This window comes from Hypomesus transpacificus, chromosome 15 (genome assembly GCF_021917145.1).
Source record: "Hypomesus transpacificus isolate Combined female chromosome 15, fHypTra1, whole genome shotgun sequence".
Lineage (NCBI taxonomy): Eukaryota > Metazoa > Chordata > Actinopteri > Osmeriformes > Osmeridae > Hypomesus > Hypomesus transpacificus.
The window spans coordinates 7,021,422-7,038,853 of NC_061074.1; the positions used below are offsets into that span (position 1 = coordinate 7,021,422).

The 17,432-nt window shown below is 53.3% G+C and overlaps 1 protein-coding gene across 1 annotated transcript in view; it reads left to right on the top strand.

Annotated features, from left to right (window-relative positions):
- sipa1l3 (signal-induced proliferation-associated 1 like 3) overlaps window positions 1–17,432 on the top strand; it is a 45,406-nt gene that overhangs the window by 24,856 nt on the left and 3,118 nt on the right. Inside the window, 24 exon segments of the mRNA XM_047035974.1 lie at window positions 1–799; window positions 1,337–1,443; window positions 1,445–1,468; window positions 2,070–2,258; window positions 3,538–3,712; window positions 3,920–4,023; window positions 6,162–6,319; window positions 6,559–7,141; window positions 7,462–7,560; window positions 8,187–8,264; window positions 8,266–8,363; window positions 11,169–11,423; window positions 11,656–11,774; window positions 11,777–11,837; window positions 12,326–12,447; window positions 12,726–12,868; window positions 13,191–13,514; window positions 13,516–13,655; window positions 14,790–15,020; window positions 15,296–15,461; window positions 15,602–15,791; window positions 16,006–16,155; window positions 16,506–16,629; window positions 17,106–17,187. Of these exon segments, the coding sequence (XP_046891930.1) occupies window positions 1–799; window positions 1,337–1,443; window positions 1,445–1,468; window positions 2,070–2,258; window positions 3,538–3,712; window positions 3,920–4,023; window positions 6,162–6,319; window positions 6,559–7,141; window positions 7,462–7,560; window positions 8,187–8,264; window positions 8,266–8,363; window positions 11,169–11,423; window positions 11,656–11,774; window positions 11,777–11,837; window positions 12,326–12,447; window positions 12,726–12,868; window positions 13,191–13,514; window positions 13,516–13,655; window positions 14,790–15,020; window positions 15,296–15,461; window positions 15,602–15,791; window positions 16,006–16,155; window positions 16,506–16,629; window positions 17,106–17,187 (4,521 nt within the window).

Genomic DNA, 17,432 nt, shown 5'->3' on the forward strand with positions numbered 1-17,432 from the left:
CCGCCCCCGCCGGACTCTCCGTCACCCCCCACACCACGGGGAGAGGAGGGGGGAGGGACGGCCAGGAGGGAGGGAGGAGGAGAGAACCGGGTGAGGAAGAAGAGCGGAGGGACAGAGTCGTCTCTGGGCACGTCGTCTCTGTTCCGGAAACTCCGCAGCTCCAGCAGGGGCGAGCTGGACAAGGGGGAGCCGGGGGAGGACGGGGGAGGGGCGGCCAGGAACTCCTCCGACACCCCCTACAAATCCTGGGTGTGTCCCAAGACCTTCGTTCACTACGACGCCCAGAGCATCCTGTTTGACCTCCACGAGGCGGCTGCCCAGAGAGGCTACGTGACCCCCAGGAGGAACACCGCCACAGGGGCCTCTGCAGCCTCGGTCTCCCTCCCCACCTCCAGAGCCCTGGACCCACCCTACTCCAGTACCGAGGACCTCACTGCCTTCAGCCTGGAGCCTGGCCTCGGGCCACCCTGCCTGGGCATGGACCCGCTGGAGGGGCCCCTACTCTCTGGAGGCCCCAGCCAGCTGCTCCTGACCTGCCCCCACTTCCTCAACGAGACGGGCGGCCACGGGGAGCGCAACGTCAGCTTCCTCAGCTCGTCCGGCGAGCGGGGCAGGGAGGGGGGGGCGGCGGAGGGCGCGGCGGCGAGGGGGGGCTGGCTCAGGAGGAGCAATGCCAGCGTGTCGGTTGTGGAAGTGCCGGTGGAACATCAGGTGACCCGGATGGACTCCCTGCAGCTGTACAGCGTGGAGCACGTGGACCAGGGGGCGCGCTACTACAGAGAGTATTTCCATGGGAAAGGTGAGGGGGGGAGTCTGGCTCGGCACGCACAGGCCGGCACACCGACATGGCTCTACACACACACACACACACACTTGCCGATTACATCCAGGTGAATTGATGTTGGCAGGAAGTCATGGAGCTGTTCCACTGTCCCCAAGATGCTGTCCTCCATCCTCTCACTCATTAGATTCATGAAGTATTGATCTGAACGCAACATGCCACACTCTGTCTCCTTCTCACCCTCTCTCTCTCCCTTTCTCCCTCTCTCTCTGTCCCTCTCTCTCTGTCCCTCTCTCTCTGTCCCTCTCTCTCTGTCCCTCTCTCTGCTGTCTCTCTCTTCCTCCCTCCACCATAACCTCTGCTTCGGTCATCTCTCTCTCTGTCCTCTCCACTCCATTATCGTTGACCCTTTCTCTTACTATGTTCTCTCCATCTTTCCCTTCCCTCTTTCCTCCTCTCTCTCTCCTTCACCCTCCTTGGTGTCACGTGACGTCAAATGTGATTGGTCCTGCTTTCTCTCTCTGTGCGTGTGCTCTTCTGTGTGTGTGTGTGCAGAGCACTCTAACTACTTTGGGACCGATGACAAGCTGGGCCCGGTGGCGGTCAGTGTGAGGAGGGAGAAGCTGGACGACACCAAAGACCTGAAGGACCAGTACCAGTACCCGGCTCATCGTCAGGACGAGCGAGGTACACACACACACACACACACATACACACCCTGCTATGTTTGTTTAAGGAGGATTACATGGCTGCCTGGCCTCATCATCTTAGTCTGGGTGGAACAATGAGCCATCACAGCTCTCTGAGCACCCTGAACACACACACACAGCTCTCTGAGAGCACGCACACACACACACACAGTTCTCTGAGGGCACACACTCTTTCTAGACCTGCACTGATGTCTGGTTAATGCTGACACTGCAGAGTGCTGTAACCACACACTTCTTTCATGGGCAACTGTGCTTTAGACACACACACACACTTTGTTCATCCAAGTTTGGTGCAGTCAGTCACCCTGTATCAGTCCTGGAATACCAAACACATTCACGTCACCCTACTTTAGTCAGTGTGTTTGTCATCAAACACTCTTATCAAACAATGTTCTTGTTCATTCCATACACACCTCTGTCGTTTTATCGCCCATGTCAAACCGAACCCTGCCCTCTGCCACAGGGATACAGGAACAGCACTGTTAGCAATGGGCGATGTGATGGGGATTATTTCTGATGACAACAACAATAATGATCCTGCCCCTCCCCCCCCCCCCCCCCCCCCCCCCCCCCCCCAGCTGGTGACCCTGCGGGGCTGCATCCTGGAGGACGCGGTGGCGTCCACGAGCAGGCACGGCACGGTGCGAGGCCTGCCCCTGAAGGAGGTGCTGGAGCAGGTGGTCCCAGAGCTGTCTGTGTCCTGCCTCCGCCTGGCCCTCAGCACGCCCAAGGTCACCGAGCAGCTTCTCAAACTGGACGAGCAGGGGGTAAGCTGGGGGAGGGGTGTGTCTGTCTGTGTGTGTGTGTCTGTGTGTGTGTCTGTGTGTGTGTGTGTGCACGTTAGGGGTGGAACGGTACATGTATTCGTATTGAACCGAAAGGGTACGGCGTCACGGTTCGGTGTATGAATTTACACTGAGAATACATGGTAAACAAAATGTAAAAACTTGCATGCAAATTCATTAATGTAATGCAGAACTAATGTTATGGACACCTAATCTGTAGCCCCGCCTTAGCTCTGATTGGCGCCGCCTGTGTAGCTGCGCTAGCTGCCAGTCGTATGGCGAGTGGTGACGACCCACAAGAGATAAAGGACTTTAAGATCGCAAGTTTAGGAAAATATCAGTTTCCCAATCCGTTACAGTAGTACAGGCCAGAGAGTGGTGGAGCACTGTGTGTTGGTGTTGTTCAGCAGTTGTGGGGTATGTGAGTGAAAATACATCTACCATGCTAACGCATATCCAGCGCCATCACCCAGGTGTGCCAGTCACTGGAACGAGACCAAACAACAGTCCAACTTCTCCTCCCTACAGAGCTTAACCAGCCTTTAGATACACATCCAAATAGGGCCCGTATTCACTTGTAGAGGAACCCGGTTTCCTTATTGTTTACTGTTTTTGGGGAGTCAGATAGCTGAGCGGTGAGGGAGTCGGGCTAGTAATCAGAAGGTTGCCCGGATCGATTCCCCGCCGTGCCAAATGACGTTGTGTCCTTAGGCAAGGCACTTCACCCTACTTGCCTCGGGGGGAATGTCCCCTGTACTTACTGTAAGTCGCTCTGGATAAGAGCGTCTGCTAAATGACTAAATGTAAATGTACTACTTTAGACACTTCAGGCTGTTGCAGCTAGCTCAGGGGAGAGGCTGTATTACACTAGGTGCTACAGCCTGAGACATGCACAATACAAAACGTTGCCTTCTGCATTTTAGTTTTGCTTTTCCCTCCATTGTACCGAACTCGTACGAACTGTGAAGTCTGAACTGAGGTATAAACCGAAGTGTGACTTCTGTGTACAACCCCTAGTGCATGTGCACGTGAGGTTTTATATAGACTCCCAAACGTCAACAGAGAAGGCTACTCAGTCGTTCAGGTGTTACAGTTTTCCTCTGACTAAGAAGTATGTGGTTACTTAGAGGTGTGTGTGTGTTTACAGTACGCCTGAGTAATATTTGGCTGCTTAATCTCTCTAAATTAAATGAGACTCTCGGTGTGGTATCTGCTTTGTCAGCTGTGTGTGTATGTGTACTAACTGGGGTGCCCTCTGCAGTTGAGTCAGAAGCACAAGGTGGGCGTGCTGCTGTGCAGGGCGGGCCAGAGCACTGAGGAGGAGATGTACAACAACGAGGAGGCCACGCCCCCCTTCAGCTCCTTCCTCAGCCTGCTGGGAGAGCAGGTGGGCCTGCGAGGCTTCACCAAGTACGCTGCTCAGCTTGACACCAAGAGTAAGTGTCTGTGTGTGTGTGTCTGTGTGTGTGGACCTGCCACCTGCTGTTGCCTGAATTATATTCCTCTGAAATGGTTGTATATCTTACACGCGTTTTTTTGGGGATCACTGATTTATGAAATCTCCCTCTCACTCCTTCACCCTCTGCCTCCCTTCGTCTCCCTTTCTTTCCCTCCATCCCTCCACCCCCCCCCCCCCCCCACAGCTGACTCCACAGGGACCCACTCCCTCTACACCACCTACCAGGGCTATGAGGTCATGTTCCATGTCTCCACCATGCTGCCATACATGCCCAGCAACCCCCAGCAGGTAGGACACAAGCACACACACATACATCTACACTCACGCACACATGCATGCAACCACACTCTAATGCACTCCCACACACACAATCACACGCGCACGCACGTGTGTCCAGACAGTGTCTGTGGCCTTGCGGGATGAGCAGAGCCTACTGTAGAGGAGCAGGGCTCATAAAGGCTGTCTCGTGGAAACTGTGGGTGCTTCTCATGAAATAGAGCCTGTCTCTCTCTCTCTCTCGCTCGTCTTTTAGAGACTTCTCTTATTCCCCCTCTCTCTCTCTAGGTTTTATAGTGTTTTTGTTCTCTAGTGAATGGGCTTTTCATTTCTCTCTCTCTCTCCGCCTCTCTCTCTCTCTCGCCTCTCTCTCTCTCTCTCTCTCTCTCTCTCTCTCTCTCTCTCTCTCTCTCTCTCTCTCTCAAGCTAGTTCCAACAAGGGTGGGGTTAACCCAAATCCTTGGTCTCTTAAGTTTTTCTAGATTTTCTCTCTCAGCTTTAAATAAAGCTGCCATAAAACTTCAGGGCTTCATAGTGTGTACGTGTGTGTGCGTGTAGTGCAGTGTCTATGCAAGTGTGAGGACTTAACACAGGAGAGCGTATGTTTAGGTAACTGCTTAAAGCTGGTGGGTGTTAGTGTGTGTGTGTTTATCATAAATGTATGCAAATTCACCATGTTAACTAGTGACTACAGTGATTTGTTGTTTGTTTTTGCAAAGTAGAAAGATAGCTAAGCAAAAGTTAATGTTCTTTAATGTGTGTGTGCACAAGTGTGCACGAGTGTGCACAGGGCATAAATGGACACGCAGCACAGGGACTCCATCCAGAGGTGGAGAAGCACATGCATCAGAGACGCACTTCTCCTGAATGGCCACAAGGTGGTGGTGTGTTATTGTGAATGCTACCCAACAGGGGACTAGACCGAGAGAAGGAGAGGAGAGGTACCGAGGGAAGGAGAGGGAGAGGTAGAGAGAGAGAGAGGGAGAGGTAGAGAGAGAGAGAGAGAGAGAGAGAGAGAGGGAGAGGAGAGGTAGAGAGAGAAGGAGAGGCAGAGACAGAAGGAAAGTGAGGAGAGGAAGAGAGAGAGGAGAGGTAGAGAGAGAAGGAGAGGTAGAGACAGAAGGAAAGTGAGGAGAGGAAGAGAGAGAGGAGAGGTAGAGAGAGAAGGAGAGGGAGAGAGAAAGGAGAGGTAGAGAGAAGGAGAGAGCGAGTGCGTCAGATCCTATCTTTATACTGTAGATGTGAGGCACGGAGCAGAGTGGGAGTGTAGCAGAAGGATAGGGGGCAGAGAAGAGAGCGAGAGATGGAGGGTCCACATCCTCCGAGAAAGAGATGATCGTAGAAAAACACTGTCCCACTGAGAGAGGGAGGGCGAGCGAGTAACACTGACATGCACACACAGAAAGAGAGGCCGATACTCAGAGAGACACAGAGAGAGAGAGATAAAGAGAGACACACGGACAAAGAACGGCTGATACAGAGAGAGAGACAGAGAGACACACAGAAAGAGAGAGAGAGAGACAGTAGGAGGGGAGACAGAGAGACACAGCGAGGGGCCTGCAGGATCTCCATCCTGTCTGCAGGCTCTCTGGCGGCGGCCAGAGCCAGACTGAGCTCTCCTCTGTGGACATGAGTACCAGCAACACCCCCCCCCCCCCCCCCGCCCCGGGGAGAACCAGTGTGTACGTGTTGGCGTTTATGCGTGTGTTTGCGTGTGCGTTTGTGAGGGTACTTTGAATTTGAGTGCGTGTGTGGCTAAACTGCAGGCTGGCTTATATAACTGATACTTTCACACTGGTACAGAAGGAGGGAGGGTTGGCCAGATCCACAACACATACACAGCGAGAGCTTTGTCAGTGTGCGACCGACACAAACACACACGTGCACACACACACCCAACAACCCAACTGTCTGTGTACCAGAAATGGAACATTTAATGAAAGGTTACTTAATTTGTCTCCACATCACTCGATATATCTCTCCATCTTTTGCTCTCTCGCTCTTCTCCATGCTTCTGACAGCACACTGGTCGAACAGTTTGGGATTCAGTGTGGCTGTTGTGACCCATCGTGACACACTCAGCGAGTGCTAATTCGCTCTCCTTTCTTCTCCTTCTCTTCCCTCCTGCTCTCTCCATCCCCCTGTCGTAGCTGCTGAGGAAGCGTCACATCGGGAACGACATCGTCACGGTGATCTTCCAGGAGCCCGGCGCCCTCCCCTTCACCCCCCAGAACATCAGGTCTCACTTCCAGCACGTGTTTGTCATCGTCCGCGTGCACAGCCCCGCCTCCGACAACCCCTGCTACAGGTACACAACACACACACACTCTCTCTCTCTCTCTCTCTCTCTCTCTCTCTCTCTCTCTCTCTCTCTCTCTCTCCTCTCTCTCACACACACACACCATCCCCCTTTCTCTCTTTAAGCTCAGAAGTACAGCTCTGTACAGATCTGTTTAATTGTACTGTCTGTCTATCAAGCTAGTTGTATTTTTTCCTCTCAAACACACACACACACTCTCCTCCTCAAACCCTCTCGCCTCTCCGCAGCGTTGCCGTGACGAGGATGAAGGACGTCCCCTCCTTCGGCCCGCCCATCCCCGTGGGCGTGACCTTCCGGGACCCCGAGGCCTTCCGCAGCTTCCTGCTGGCCAAGGTCATCAACGCCGAGAACGCCGCGCACAAGTCCCAGAAGTTCCACGCCATGGCGACCAGGACACGGCAGGAGTACCTCCGCGACCTGGCGGAAAACTGTGTCAGCGGCACGCCGCTCGACTCGGCCGGCAAGCTCAACAACCTCATCTCCCTGGCGTCCAAGAAGAGGGAGCGCTCGCGGGCGCGCGAGGGGGCGGAGCTGGGCGCGGCGGGCGCCGTGGCGTGGAGGGCGCTGGCGCAGGACTTCAGCGGCGGCGCGGCCGAGATCCCGTGCGCCCTGGGCCTGTCGGCCGAGTACGTCCTGTTGGCCGACTGCAGCACCAAGGAGGTGGTGTTCAACTGCTTCTGCGCCGACGTGATTGGCTGGACGCCGGAGCGGCTGGCGCTGAAGATCTTCTACGGGCGCGGGGACCACATCGCCATCAGGATGCCCGAGGGCTGCGCTCAGGACATCAGGGAGGTGGTCCAGAGGCTAAAGGTGAGAGGTCACACAGAGGGCTCACCTGATGGGGGGTGAGAGGGGCCCGGGGGGATCTGTAGGGAGATACATCAGTAGAAGTGAATAGACTGCCCAAAGTAGATGGAGAGCAGAGAAGGGGGAAGTATTGGCCTCGATCTGCCACATAGTGCATGTTTCAACATGATGAATGTTTCAGTAGTGTAAATGTTTCATCAGTACATAAGTGCTGGCAGTCTAACCGATGACTGGAAATGTTTAGTGAGAATATACTTATCCTGATGCCTCCTTCCTCCCCTCTCATACCCTGAACACTTTGCCCCACTCCTCCGCCTCCCCAGGCGCTGACAGTGGGCTGTGAGACGGTGGACATGACCCTGAGGAGGAACGGGCTGGGCCAGCTGGGCTTCCACGTCCGCCTGGACGGCACCGTGGCCGAGGTACTGCTCCAGACCCCCTGCTGTTCCATCTAGTTCACCAGTCCAGACCCCCTGCTGTTCCATCTAGTTCACCAGTCCAGACCCCCTGCTGTTCCATCTAGTTCACCAGTCCAGACCCCCTGCTGTTCCATCTAGTTCACCAGTCCAGACCCCCTGCTGTTCCATCTAGTTCACCAGTCCAGACCCCCTGCTGTTCCATCTAGTACACCAGTCCAGACCCCCTGCTGTTCCATCTAGTACACCAGTCCAGACCCCCTGCTGTTCCATCTAGTTCACCAGTCCAGACCCCCTGCTGTTCCATCTAGTTCACCAGTCCAGACCCCCTGCTGTTCCATCTAGTTCACCAGTCCAGACCCCCTGCTGTTCCATCTAGTTCACCAGTCCAGACCCCCTGCTGTTCCATGTAGTACACCAGTCCAGACCCCCTGCTGTTACATCTAGTTCACCAGTCCAGACCCCCTGCTGTTCCATCTAGTGCACCTGTCTAGTCCATATACTGTTACATTTACACAAACAAGAAAACACAAGTTGTTAAGTGTTTTACAGATGGATTAGTCGAATCCTCGTGCTGTTTAGAACTGGCTCCAAATCCAAGCAGGTTGTAACATCTTTGGTTCTGGCTCAAGGTGGAGGAGTATGGCTTCGCCTGGCAGGCAGGTCTGAGACAGGGCAGCCGATTGGTGGAGATCTGTAAGGTTGCCGCGGGTGACGCTTACCCACGAGCAGATGATTGACCTGCTTAGGACGTCGGTGACTGTGAAGGTGGTCATCATCCCCCCATACGAGGAGGGGGGGCCACGCAGGTACGTGTGTATGAGGTCGAGGATCAGAGTGTGTGAGGGGGGGCTCAGAGAGTGTGGGGTCGAGGCTCAGAGTGTGTGGGGTCGAGGCTCAGAGAGTGTGGGGTCGAGGCTCAGAGTGTGTGGGGTCGAGGCTCAGAGTGTGTGGGGTCGAGGCTCAGAGTGTGTGGGGTCGAGGCTCAGAGTGTGTGGGGTCGAGGCTCAGAGTGTGTGGGGTCGAGGCTCAGAGTGTGTGGGGTCGAGGCTCAGAGTGTGTGGGGTCTGGGAGGGGGTGTCTGTGTTTGTCCGTTATCAGTAAGATGTGGATGAAATTGGCAGTTGGGTCCTAGTATCTTCAAATACTTTTGCTGCGCTCTCAAACACACACACAGAGGGCCGAGATGGTGGCCAGACATCTCTGTTCAGGGATTGTTTTGTGTGGGAGTGTGAAAGAGGGAGAGAGAGCAGATAATTAGAGGAGTGTGAAAGAGGGAGGAGAAAGAAGGGAGTGTGTCAAAGCAGGAGAGAACCAAGTGGAAGAGAGGAGTGTGAAGGAGAGAGAGGGAGAGAGAGAGAGAGAGAGAGAGAGAGAGAGAGAGAGAGAGAGAGAGAGAGAGAGAGAGAGAGAGAGAGAGAGAGACATGATGTGACTACATGCCTCTACCTCCTTAAGCCTATCTCTTGATATCTTGATTTCTCTATCTTTCTCTCTCCTTTTTCTCACTTTCTTTCTCTCTGACCCCCCACCCTGCGCTCTCCGTCTTTCCTCCCTCCATCTCCTCCAGTCTTTTATGTGGTAGAAGGGCTTGGATCCAGACTGTAATGAGCTCAGTGGAACAGTGTGGTGTTGAACCTTACAGAGAGCTGCACACAAGGGGAGGGGGGGGGGGGTCTCCAAGGCGATTTAACTTGTGTAATTAAACTGCCTTCCACATGAAAGCGATCTAACCACTGCTAGATCAAGCATCCAAGCACAATTACTGTGTTTCGGAGCCCCAACTCAATCTAGAGCAGGCTTACTGCTGTGTGAACCTGATGGTCTACCCATTCATACACACACAGCCCACTTGAACTGTGCTGTGCTGTTGGAGCAGTTGATCATTAGAGTCTTGTATTTCTTTTCACCCATTCTCTCTCTCTCTGTCTCTCTCTCTCTCTCTCTCTCTCTCTCTGTCTCTCTGTCTGTCTGTCTGTCTCTCTGCCCCCCCCCTCCCCCAACCCCTTGTGTCTGCTGTGGTCTGCCAGGAAAACAGATTGCTGGAGATTAAGAGCTGGAATCTGCAGAAAGAGAGAAATAAATAAATAAAAGGGGGTGATTAATTAAAAATGCATGACGCCCTGCGAATGAAAGACAGGAAAGGGGGGAGAGAAAAAGAAACAGAAAGAGAACGAGGTAGAGAGCAAGAGAGGAAGTGTGTGATGGGTTGTGTGTGTGTTGTGTTGTCGGAGAGCTGTGATGATATGACATGTCTGAACACCTCTTAGGTGTTACAGGCTGAGTGGGTGGGGAGAAAGAGAGAGAGAGAGAGAGAGAGAGAGAGAGAGAGAGAGGGGGAGGAACGTCTCTCCTCGCACTTCACCCTCTCCCTCTCTGAGCTGTGGACAAGCGACAGGCAGAGTTATAGAGAGAGAGAGGTGTGTGTGTGAGAGCGGAATCCTGTGTGTTAGAGAGTCCAAACTGTCACCAGCAATCCAATGGAGTCGCCTTTTCAGTGGGCATGGGGATTTTCTCTCTGAGGTTAGTAGATGTGTGTGTGTGTGTGTTTGGAATATAGTACAAGGATGGGATCATTGTGTAAGTAGGCAGTGTGTATGCCATGCTGGAAAACACATTTCTTTTTTGAGTGTGTGTTTTTCAAGTGGCTGTGTTGTTTACAGTGCTGTGTAGCAGCAGGGTTTAGTCTGTCCAGGCAGGCGAGCCAGGGACAGGGGACTAGTAATCCTAGACACACACATACACAATACACACACACACACACAATACACACACTTGCTCTTTCCTCTTTCAATCCTTTCCTTGTCTTCTTTCTCCCCTCTTCTTTTCCTCTCAGTTGTTTTCTTTCTCCTGGACACGAGAGAGATGGAGGGAGTGATAGGGAGAGAGATGGAGGGAGTGATATGGAGGGAGAGAGATGGAGGGAGAGAGATGGAGGGAGAGTGGTGGAGAGAGATGGAGGGAGAGTGGGGGAGAATTATGTTTGGTTGATGCCTCCTCATAAGTGCCAATAACACATGTCACTATTGAGAAGTCCTGAATAAAGGCTGAATGACAGCAGTTCCTGTGGTCCTGGTGGAGGGTGATGATACAGGGCGTCGCACGTGTCTGATGTTGATGAACTCATGGGTGGAGATCTTCAGGACTTCCCCCTGCCATGCTCTGCTGGGTTAGCCTGCATCTATAGCTGTCTGGTCCATAATGGGAGAGCAGAGGAGAGCACCCCCCTGGAGACTGCTATGTGGAACAATCCATTATTTAGTAGTGGAACTAACACTGAAGCAATAATGGGGTGGAGCAGCTCATTTTACCATTTTAGGGTAGTTGCTTTGAAGTAGTTTTTATGATAGTGTGTTTTATTTAGACATACCCGCAGCTTGTAACGGGCGTCGGTTTGCATTGGCGCACGCAGACCAACTCTCTCACACACACACTCCTGATCATGCTTTACAGGGAGCGAGAGTCCTGATGTTCCAATCATCTGTTTCTGTCTGTCTGGGGAGCTCATTAGTGTGTGTGTGTGTTCACATCTCTGACCATCTCGAAGTAGGCACTTTGTGTTAATGTTGTAGTACTGCTAGTAATGTCTCTGTCTGTGTGTGTGTGTGTCTCAGGGGCTGTACTGAGGAGTATGAGATGAAGACCATGGAGCAGAAGCCTGAGCCTGAACCCATTGCCGCAGGCTACCGCCCCTCCCCCCGCCCCCCTGCCTGGCGTTGGGACAGCCCCCCCGGGCCCCCAGGGCTCCACAGTGCCACCCCACCCCAGCGCTGGACCCCAATGGGCCCTCCCCCTCCTCAACCCCTGCCCCGCTCCCAAAAGACCCTGGTGCCTGTGCCCTACAGGGAGCCCCAGCACCTCAGCAAGAGGTAGGACACACACATCTCTGTCACCCTCACACACTCTCACTAGCTCTCTCTCTTTCCTTTCCCTCCCTGTCCTTCCTTCACCTCTCTATATCTCCTTCCCTCCTTCCTCCCTCTCTCTCCTCCCCCCTCTCTCTCTTTTTCCCCCCTTCTCTGTCTCCCCCCCCCCCTCTTTCTCTCTCCCCCCCTCTCTCTCTTTCTCAAGTGTTTCTCCCTGTGTGTGTCTGCTCTCCAGGCCAGTCAGCTACCCAGAGAACCACTACAGCATATCACCAGTGGGGGGCGACAGAGGGTTCCCCTACCGCAACCCCTCAGCCAGCTTCTCCTCCCCCTCGCCTGGCCTGGGGGCCCTGGGGGGGGGCCGGGGGGGGCAGGGTTGAGTGGGCCCTTTGTACGCTACAAACCCTCACCTGACAGGTTAGTCTTCCTTGTCAGTCTGCCTGTCTCCTGTCTGGAACCCTTTCTCTTTCTTACTTACCCTCTCTCTCTTTCTCTCTCTCTCTTTCTCTCTCTCTCTCTTTCTCTTTCTCTCTTTCTTTCTCTCTCTCTCTCTCTCTCTCCCTCTCTCTTTCTCTTTCTCTCTCTGTCTTTCTGTATCTCTCTATGTCTCTCTCTCTCTTTGTTGTTTGACCTGTGCGGCTCATCCTGTCTAACCTGAGGAACATGTTTATAAAGCCCAGACAGTTGCAGCAACAGTAAACACACACACACACACGCACACACACCAGTCCCCTCAAACACACACTAGCTCCTTACACACTATAGAACCATTAGTTTGCATGTGTTTGGGTTTTAGTCTGCCCATGTATGCTGCCATCTGCTCTCTATATTTGACCCACGTGTGTGTGTTTTGCGATGTGATGTCTAATCTCTTCTCCTGTGTGTGTGTGTGTGTGTGTCTCTAGGTACGGGGCTGGACAGCGCCCCCTGCTGGTGTACGAGCCTCACCTCACTCTGGACATCACCTCCAGTGGAGAGTCCTCTGGCTTCACCAGCCAGGAGAGCACCATGGAGCGCAGCAAGACAGGTACACACACACACACACACATTCACGGTCACACACACACACACACATGCACCCAACACATCCAGTACATACACACATGCAGCATACAGTGTGCATACACAGACAGCCATGCTCTCATCGCCATGGTTTCAGAATCCAGTGTGTGTGTGTCACTGGATGTAAGTATTTAATCCTCTTTTCCCTCGTACCTAGATGTAGGTCCATAGCTCAGTTTGAGTTTTGAACCACTTCAATTTGGTGTGTTTAATCCTTGCGGTGTGTGTGTGTTCTCTGCCCAGAGCCGCTGTGGCACGTCCCTGCTCCATCACCACGGGGCCAGGGGGCGGTGCCAGGAGGAGCAGGGGGAGGAGCAGGGGGAGGGCAGAGGAGGACGGCCAGGCAGGACATCCCAGGGAAGGACTCTCCCAACAGACACTCTAAGGTTTTTGTGATACTGCCTCTCTCTGGTTCACATACCTGGTCCTCCTGTCTGGCTCCTGTCTGAAACATTATTTTTCTCCCTCCTCTCTCTTTCTCTCTCTCTCTCTCTCTCTCTCTCTCTCTCTCTCTCTCTCTCTCTCTCTCTCTCTCTCTCTCTCTCTCTCTCTCTCTCTCTCTCTCTCTCTGTCTCTCTCTCTGTCTCTCTCTCTCTCTCTCTCTCTCTCTCTCTCTCTCTCTCTCTCTCTGTCTCTCTCTCTCTCTCTCTCTCTCTCTCTCTCTCTCTCTCTCTCTCTGTCTCTCTCTCTCTCTCTCTCTCTCTGCAGGGGGAGACCCAGTACTCTAGTCACTCCAGCAGCAACACCCTCTCCAGCAACGCCTCCAGTAACCATAGCGACGAGCGGTGGTTCGATGGGGGGGTCGTCGGGGACCGGGGCGTTGGAGGAGGAGGGGGTTCTGGTGGATGCCTTAGCGACCCAGCAGAACCTGACCCTGACCTCCTCAATAAGGGGGGGTCAAGCGACAGCGGCATAGACGCCCCCACCCTCTATACCCCTGGTCGCCACAGCAACCAGTCCAACCACCAATCGCATAAAGCCTTGCACCCCCAGGCACCCTATAGTGGACTGCAGGAGATTCCTCTAGGGCGGGGGTGGCGGGGGAGGGGATGGGCGAAGACAGGAGTCATCACCGGTGATGCCAGGATCGACCAATCAGAACAAGGGATACTTCACCAGGACGTTCCCGCCCCCTGGCTCCAGCACCGACAAGACAGACCCGTTCAAACACAGGTGTGTGCCACACAGACACACACAGACACACACAGACACACACAGATGTGGAGCTAGACTAGTAGACATGGTATAGATATATATATATATATATATAATATCAGGGTTAATCCTGCTGCACATGCAGACCTGCTCTGCTCTGACAGCTGGCCTGGCTGACCCCCCGGCCCCTCCCTAACATGGAGGAGTGTACATACACACATACATACACACACACACACATATATATGCTTTAGGGGGATTAAAGGATTTGGATGTTAGACCCCCTCATTGTCATCACTCCAACCCCCCAGACAGTCTGGATGTAGTCTGACTGACCACACACACACCTCAGGCTACTGAACTACAGGACACACACATCACAGGCTACTGAACTACAGGACACACACCACAGGCTACTGAACTACAGGACACACACATCACAGGCTACTGAACTACAGGACACACACCACAGGCTACTGAACTACAGGACACACACCACAGGCTACTGAACTACAGGACACACACCACAGGCTACTGAACTACAGGACACACACCACAGGCTACTGAACTACAGGACACACACCACAGGCTACTGAACTACAGGACACACACCACAGGCTACTGAACTACAGGACACACACTGGGGGAGCAGTGAAGCACTCAGCTGGACACTACTATACAGGTACCAGTGGAGGCAGAGATGAAGAGAGAGGGGGAGAGAGAGATGGATGGATGGACTAATGGAAGGGAAGAGGGATGGATGACTGAAGAGTGTAATAGATGTTGGTGGAGAGATGGTCAGAAAGGAAGAAGCTTTAAGGTCTAAATAGGTTCAGGCTTCGATGAATGGTTGGAATTGTGGAGGCATGGGGGGGAACGATGGAGCAAGGATGCAAGGGCTGGCTGGGTCGCTGGCCCTTTTGCTCCATCGGAGAGGAATTGGGTCGTAAAACAAAAGAGGTTAGAACTGTGAGTGCTCCCAACAGCTTGTGTGTGTGTTTGTGTGTGCCATGTTCATTGATAGAACTACAGTATTTAACCTACAACAGCAGAACATGTCTCCTGTCAGATTATGCCTTTATGTCAAAAATGTCAGACAATGAGTTGATGTTTTACTGACATCTGCCCCCCCCCTTCCCCTCCTCCCCCCAGGGCCTGCTACACCCCTCAGGGCTACAGGACGCCTGCAGCTGAGAAGCCCCGCCCAGCACGAGCCTCCACGGCCACACCCACTTCCTCACAACTAGGCCCCACCCCTCTATCCAGCTCCGCCCCCAAGATCTTTTATGGCAAGGGTCGGCCGGTTGCTTGGCAACAAGAGGACAACGGCCCCTCGCCTTTAAACACTCCCACAATATCCTGCTCTGACAGCAACAGCAAGAAGTACGCTGCTGTTATGACTGTTACTCCTCCCAGCTGTTATGACTGTTGTTGTAATGTTATAGCTGTTCATATGTTTATGACATAAATCATCTTTTCTACTGAAAAGATCATGTTTATAACTGGTAATGTCAGATTATTCACTTTTTTGGGATCTCCAAGACACCGAATTATAAACAGTTTCCAACTATTTCATGCATGTGTCTGTTTATAACTGTTTAACCATGTACATGTTTCTTATGGTTTCTAACCCAGCAGTAACTGTGGTGTGTGTTCAGGCAGGTGGAGGTGAACTCTAAAAACGTGTTTGGTCAGCCTCGCCTCCGAGCGTCGCTAAGGGACCTACGGTCACCACGGCGATCGCACAAGAGCACCATCGAGGACGACCTGAAGAAGCTGATCATCATGGACAACCCTGGAGAGGCGGAGCGACAGAGAGACCCTGTAAGACACACACTCTCTCTCTTTCAATGTCTCTCGTAGTCACTCTGTGTCTGTCGTTCACACACACACTCGTTCTGCCTCTTTCTCTCTGTTTTTTAACACACAAATACACACGTTAACCCCCCGCCCCCCCGCCCCAGTCTCCCAGACGGACCCTCCAGAGGACGTTCTCAGACGAGTCTCTGTGCAGCGGGCGCAGGGAGGCCAGCTTGGCTAGCTCAGCCCCCCTGTACGAGGGCCAGGCGGCACAGAGCGACCTGCTCTTCACCAGCACCCTGCCCACACGGAGACACGGCTCCAGCCACGCCAACCACACCTCCAACAAGAAGGGTGAGCGGAGCGGCCGGGGGCGGGTTAGACGGGAAGCAGATGGGACGAAACAGGAAGCAGACCAGGAAGTACATGTGCTTAACATGGAAGTCAAAACTGTCAAACTCAGTCATCGTAAAGTCATCTAAGGGAGAGGAACACCAATTCCACAGCGAAACACAAATCGTATTTCTGTAGTTTGTGGGTGAGTAACCACAGCCCCCCCCTCCTCCAGTGCCCCTGTCTGCGTCGGAGCTGTCCCTGACCGAGGTGAAGGACCGGCTGCCCCCCCTGCGGAGGCTGGACCCGGGCCTCATGCCCCTCCCAGACACGGCCTGCGGCCTGGAGTGGTCCAGCCTGGTCAGCGCTGCCAAGGCCTACGAAGGTGAGAGAGAGAGACAGAGAGAGAGAGACAGAGAGGGGAAGGGAGGGGTAGAAAGGGAGGGATGGGGGATGAACAATGAGGGAGGGAGAGATTGTGTGTGTGTGTGTGCCATGTCTTATTAGAGTACTCTTTTTGTCCCCCGAGAGTCCAAGAGATGGAGAGACCTCAGCACCACACAGACACCTGCTCTCCTCTCTCCCTCCCCCCCTGTCTCCTCCACAGCACAGCCTCAGGGTGGAGGAGCCTGGCAGTGAGGCCTGTCCCTGGAGAGGGTGGACTGGAGCAGCACATAACAGTCAGACCAGGATGTACACATTAACATTCTGTGTGGGTGTGTGTGTGTTTCTTAGTTCAAAGAGCCGTGTCTCTCTTCTCGCTGACCGAGCCCCTGGTCGGTCCAGACTTGAGGCCCGTCGTCTCTCCTGTCCAGTTCCAGACCCCACAGACCCCACGCACCACCCCGACCTTCAGCGGGTAAGACACACACACACACACATACAAATGGAACAGACACAAACATGAAGTGACACAGACTGATACAGAGTCCAAAGCTCACATGTTAACCCTGGAGACAGTTGGAGCTGCTCTGAACATGATTGGTCTCCACCCAACACTGTTATTGATACCCAGCATAACACTCAAGAATCTCATCTACTTACTGGCTTAACTTACCTGTGGTCACAGTGCCACCCTGTGGTTCCATGGGAATTGTAGTGCGTGGTTACTAAGGAGTGTCCTTTGTGTTTACGAAACAGTTAAGGGCATGTGTGGTTTCAGGGTATTAGTGAAACTAAGCTGTGTATAGTAAACCAAGGCAGCGCGTCAACAAACACACATGCATACCCGTTGAACATGTCTAGCCCTCTTAACACCTGACCTTCATGGGAACTGTATTAACATACAATTTAATGTGGATGTACATGCAAACTAATGTGTGTGTGTGTGTCCAGTGATGAGGTCCCTAACGACCTGTCGGGGAGGATGTACCACCTGGAAGTGATGCTGAAGCAGCTGAACACTGACCTGGAGAAGGTAAGAACAGACCTGAGAACAGCAGCCAGGACAGGGAAGCAGACGGAAAGTAGTTGGGCATACTAAACCATGTTTTGTCTCTCTCTGTCTCTGTGTCTCTCCCTCTCTCTGTCTCTCCCTGTGTCTCTCTGTCTCTCCCTGTCTCTCCCTCTCTCTGTCTCTTTCTGTCTCTTTCTGTCTCTCTCTCTGTCTCTCCCTCTCTCTGTCTCTCTCCCTCTCTCTCCCTCTCTCTGTCTCTCTCTGTC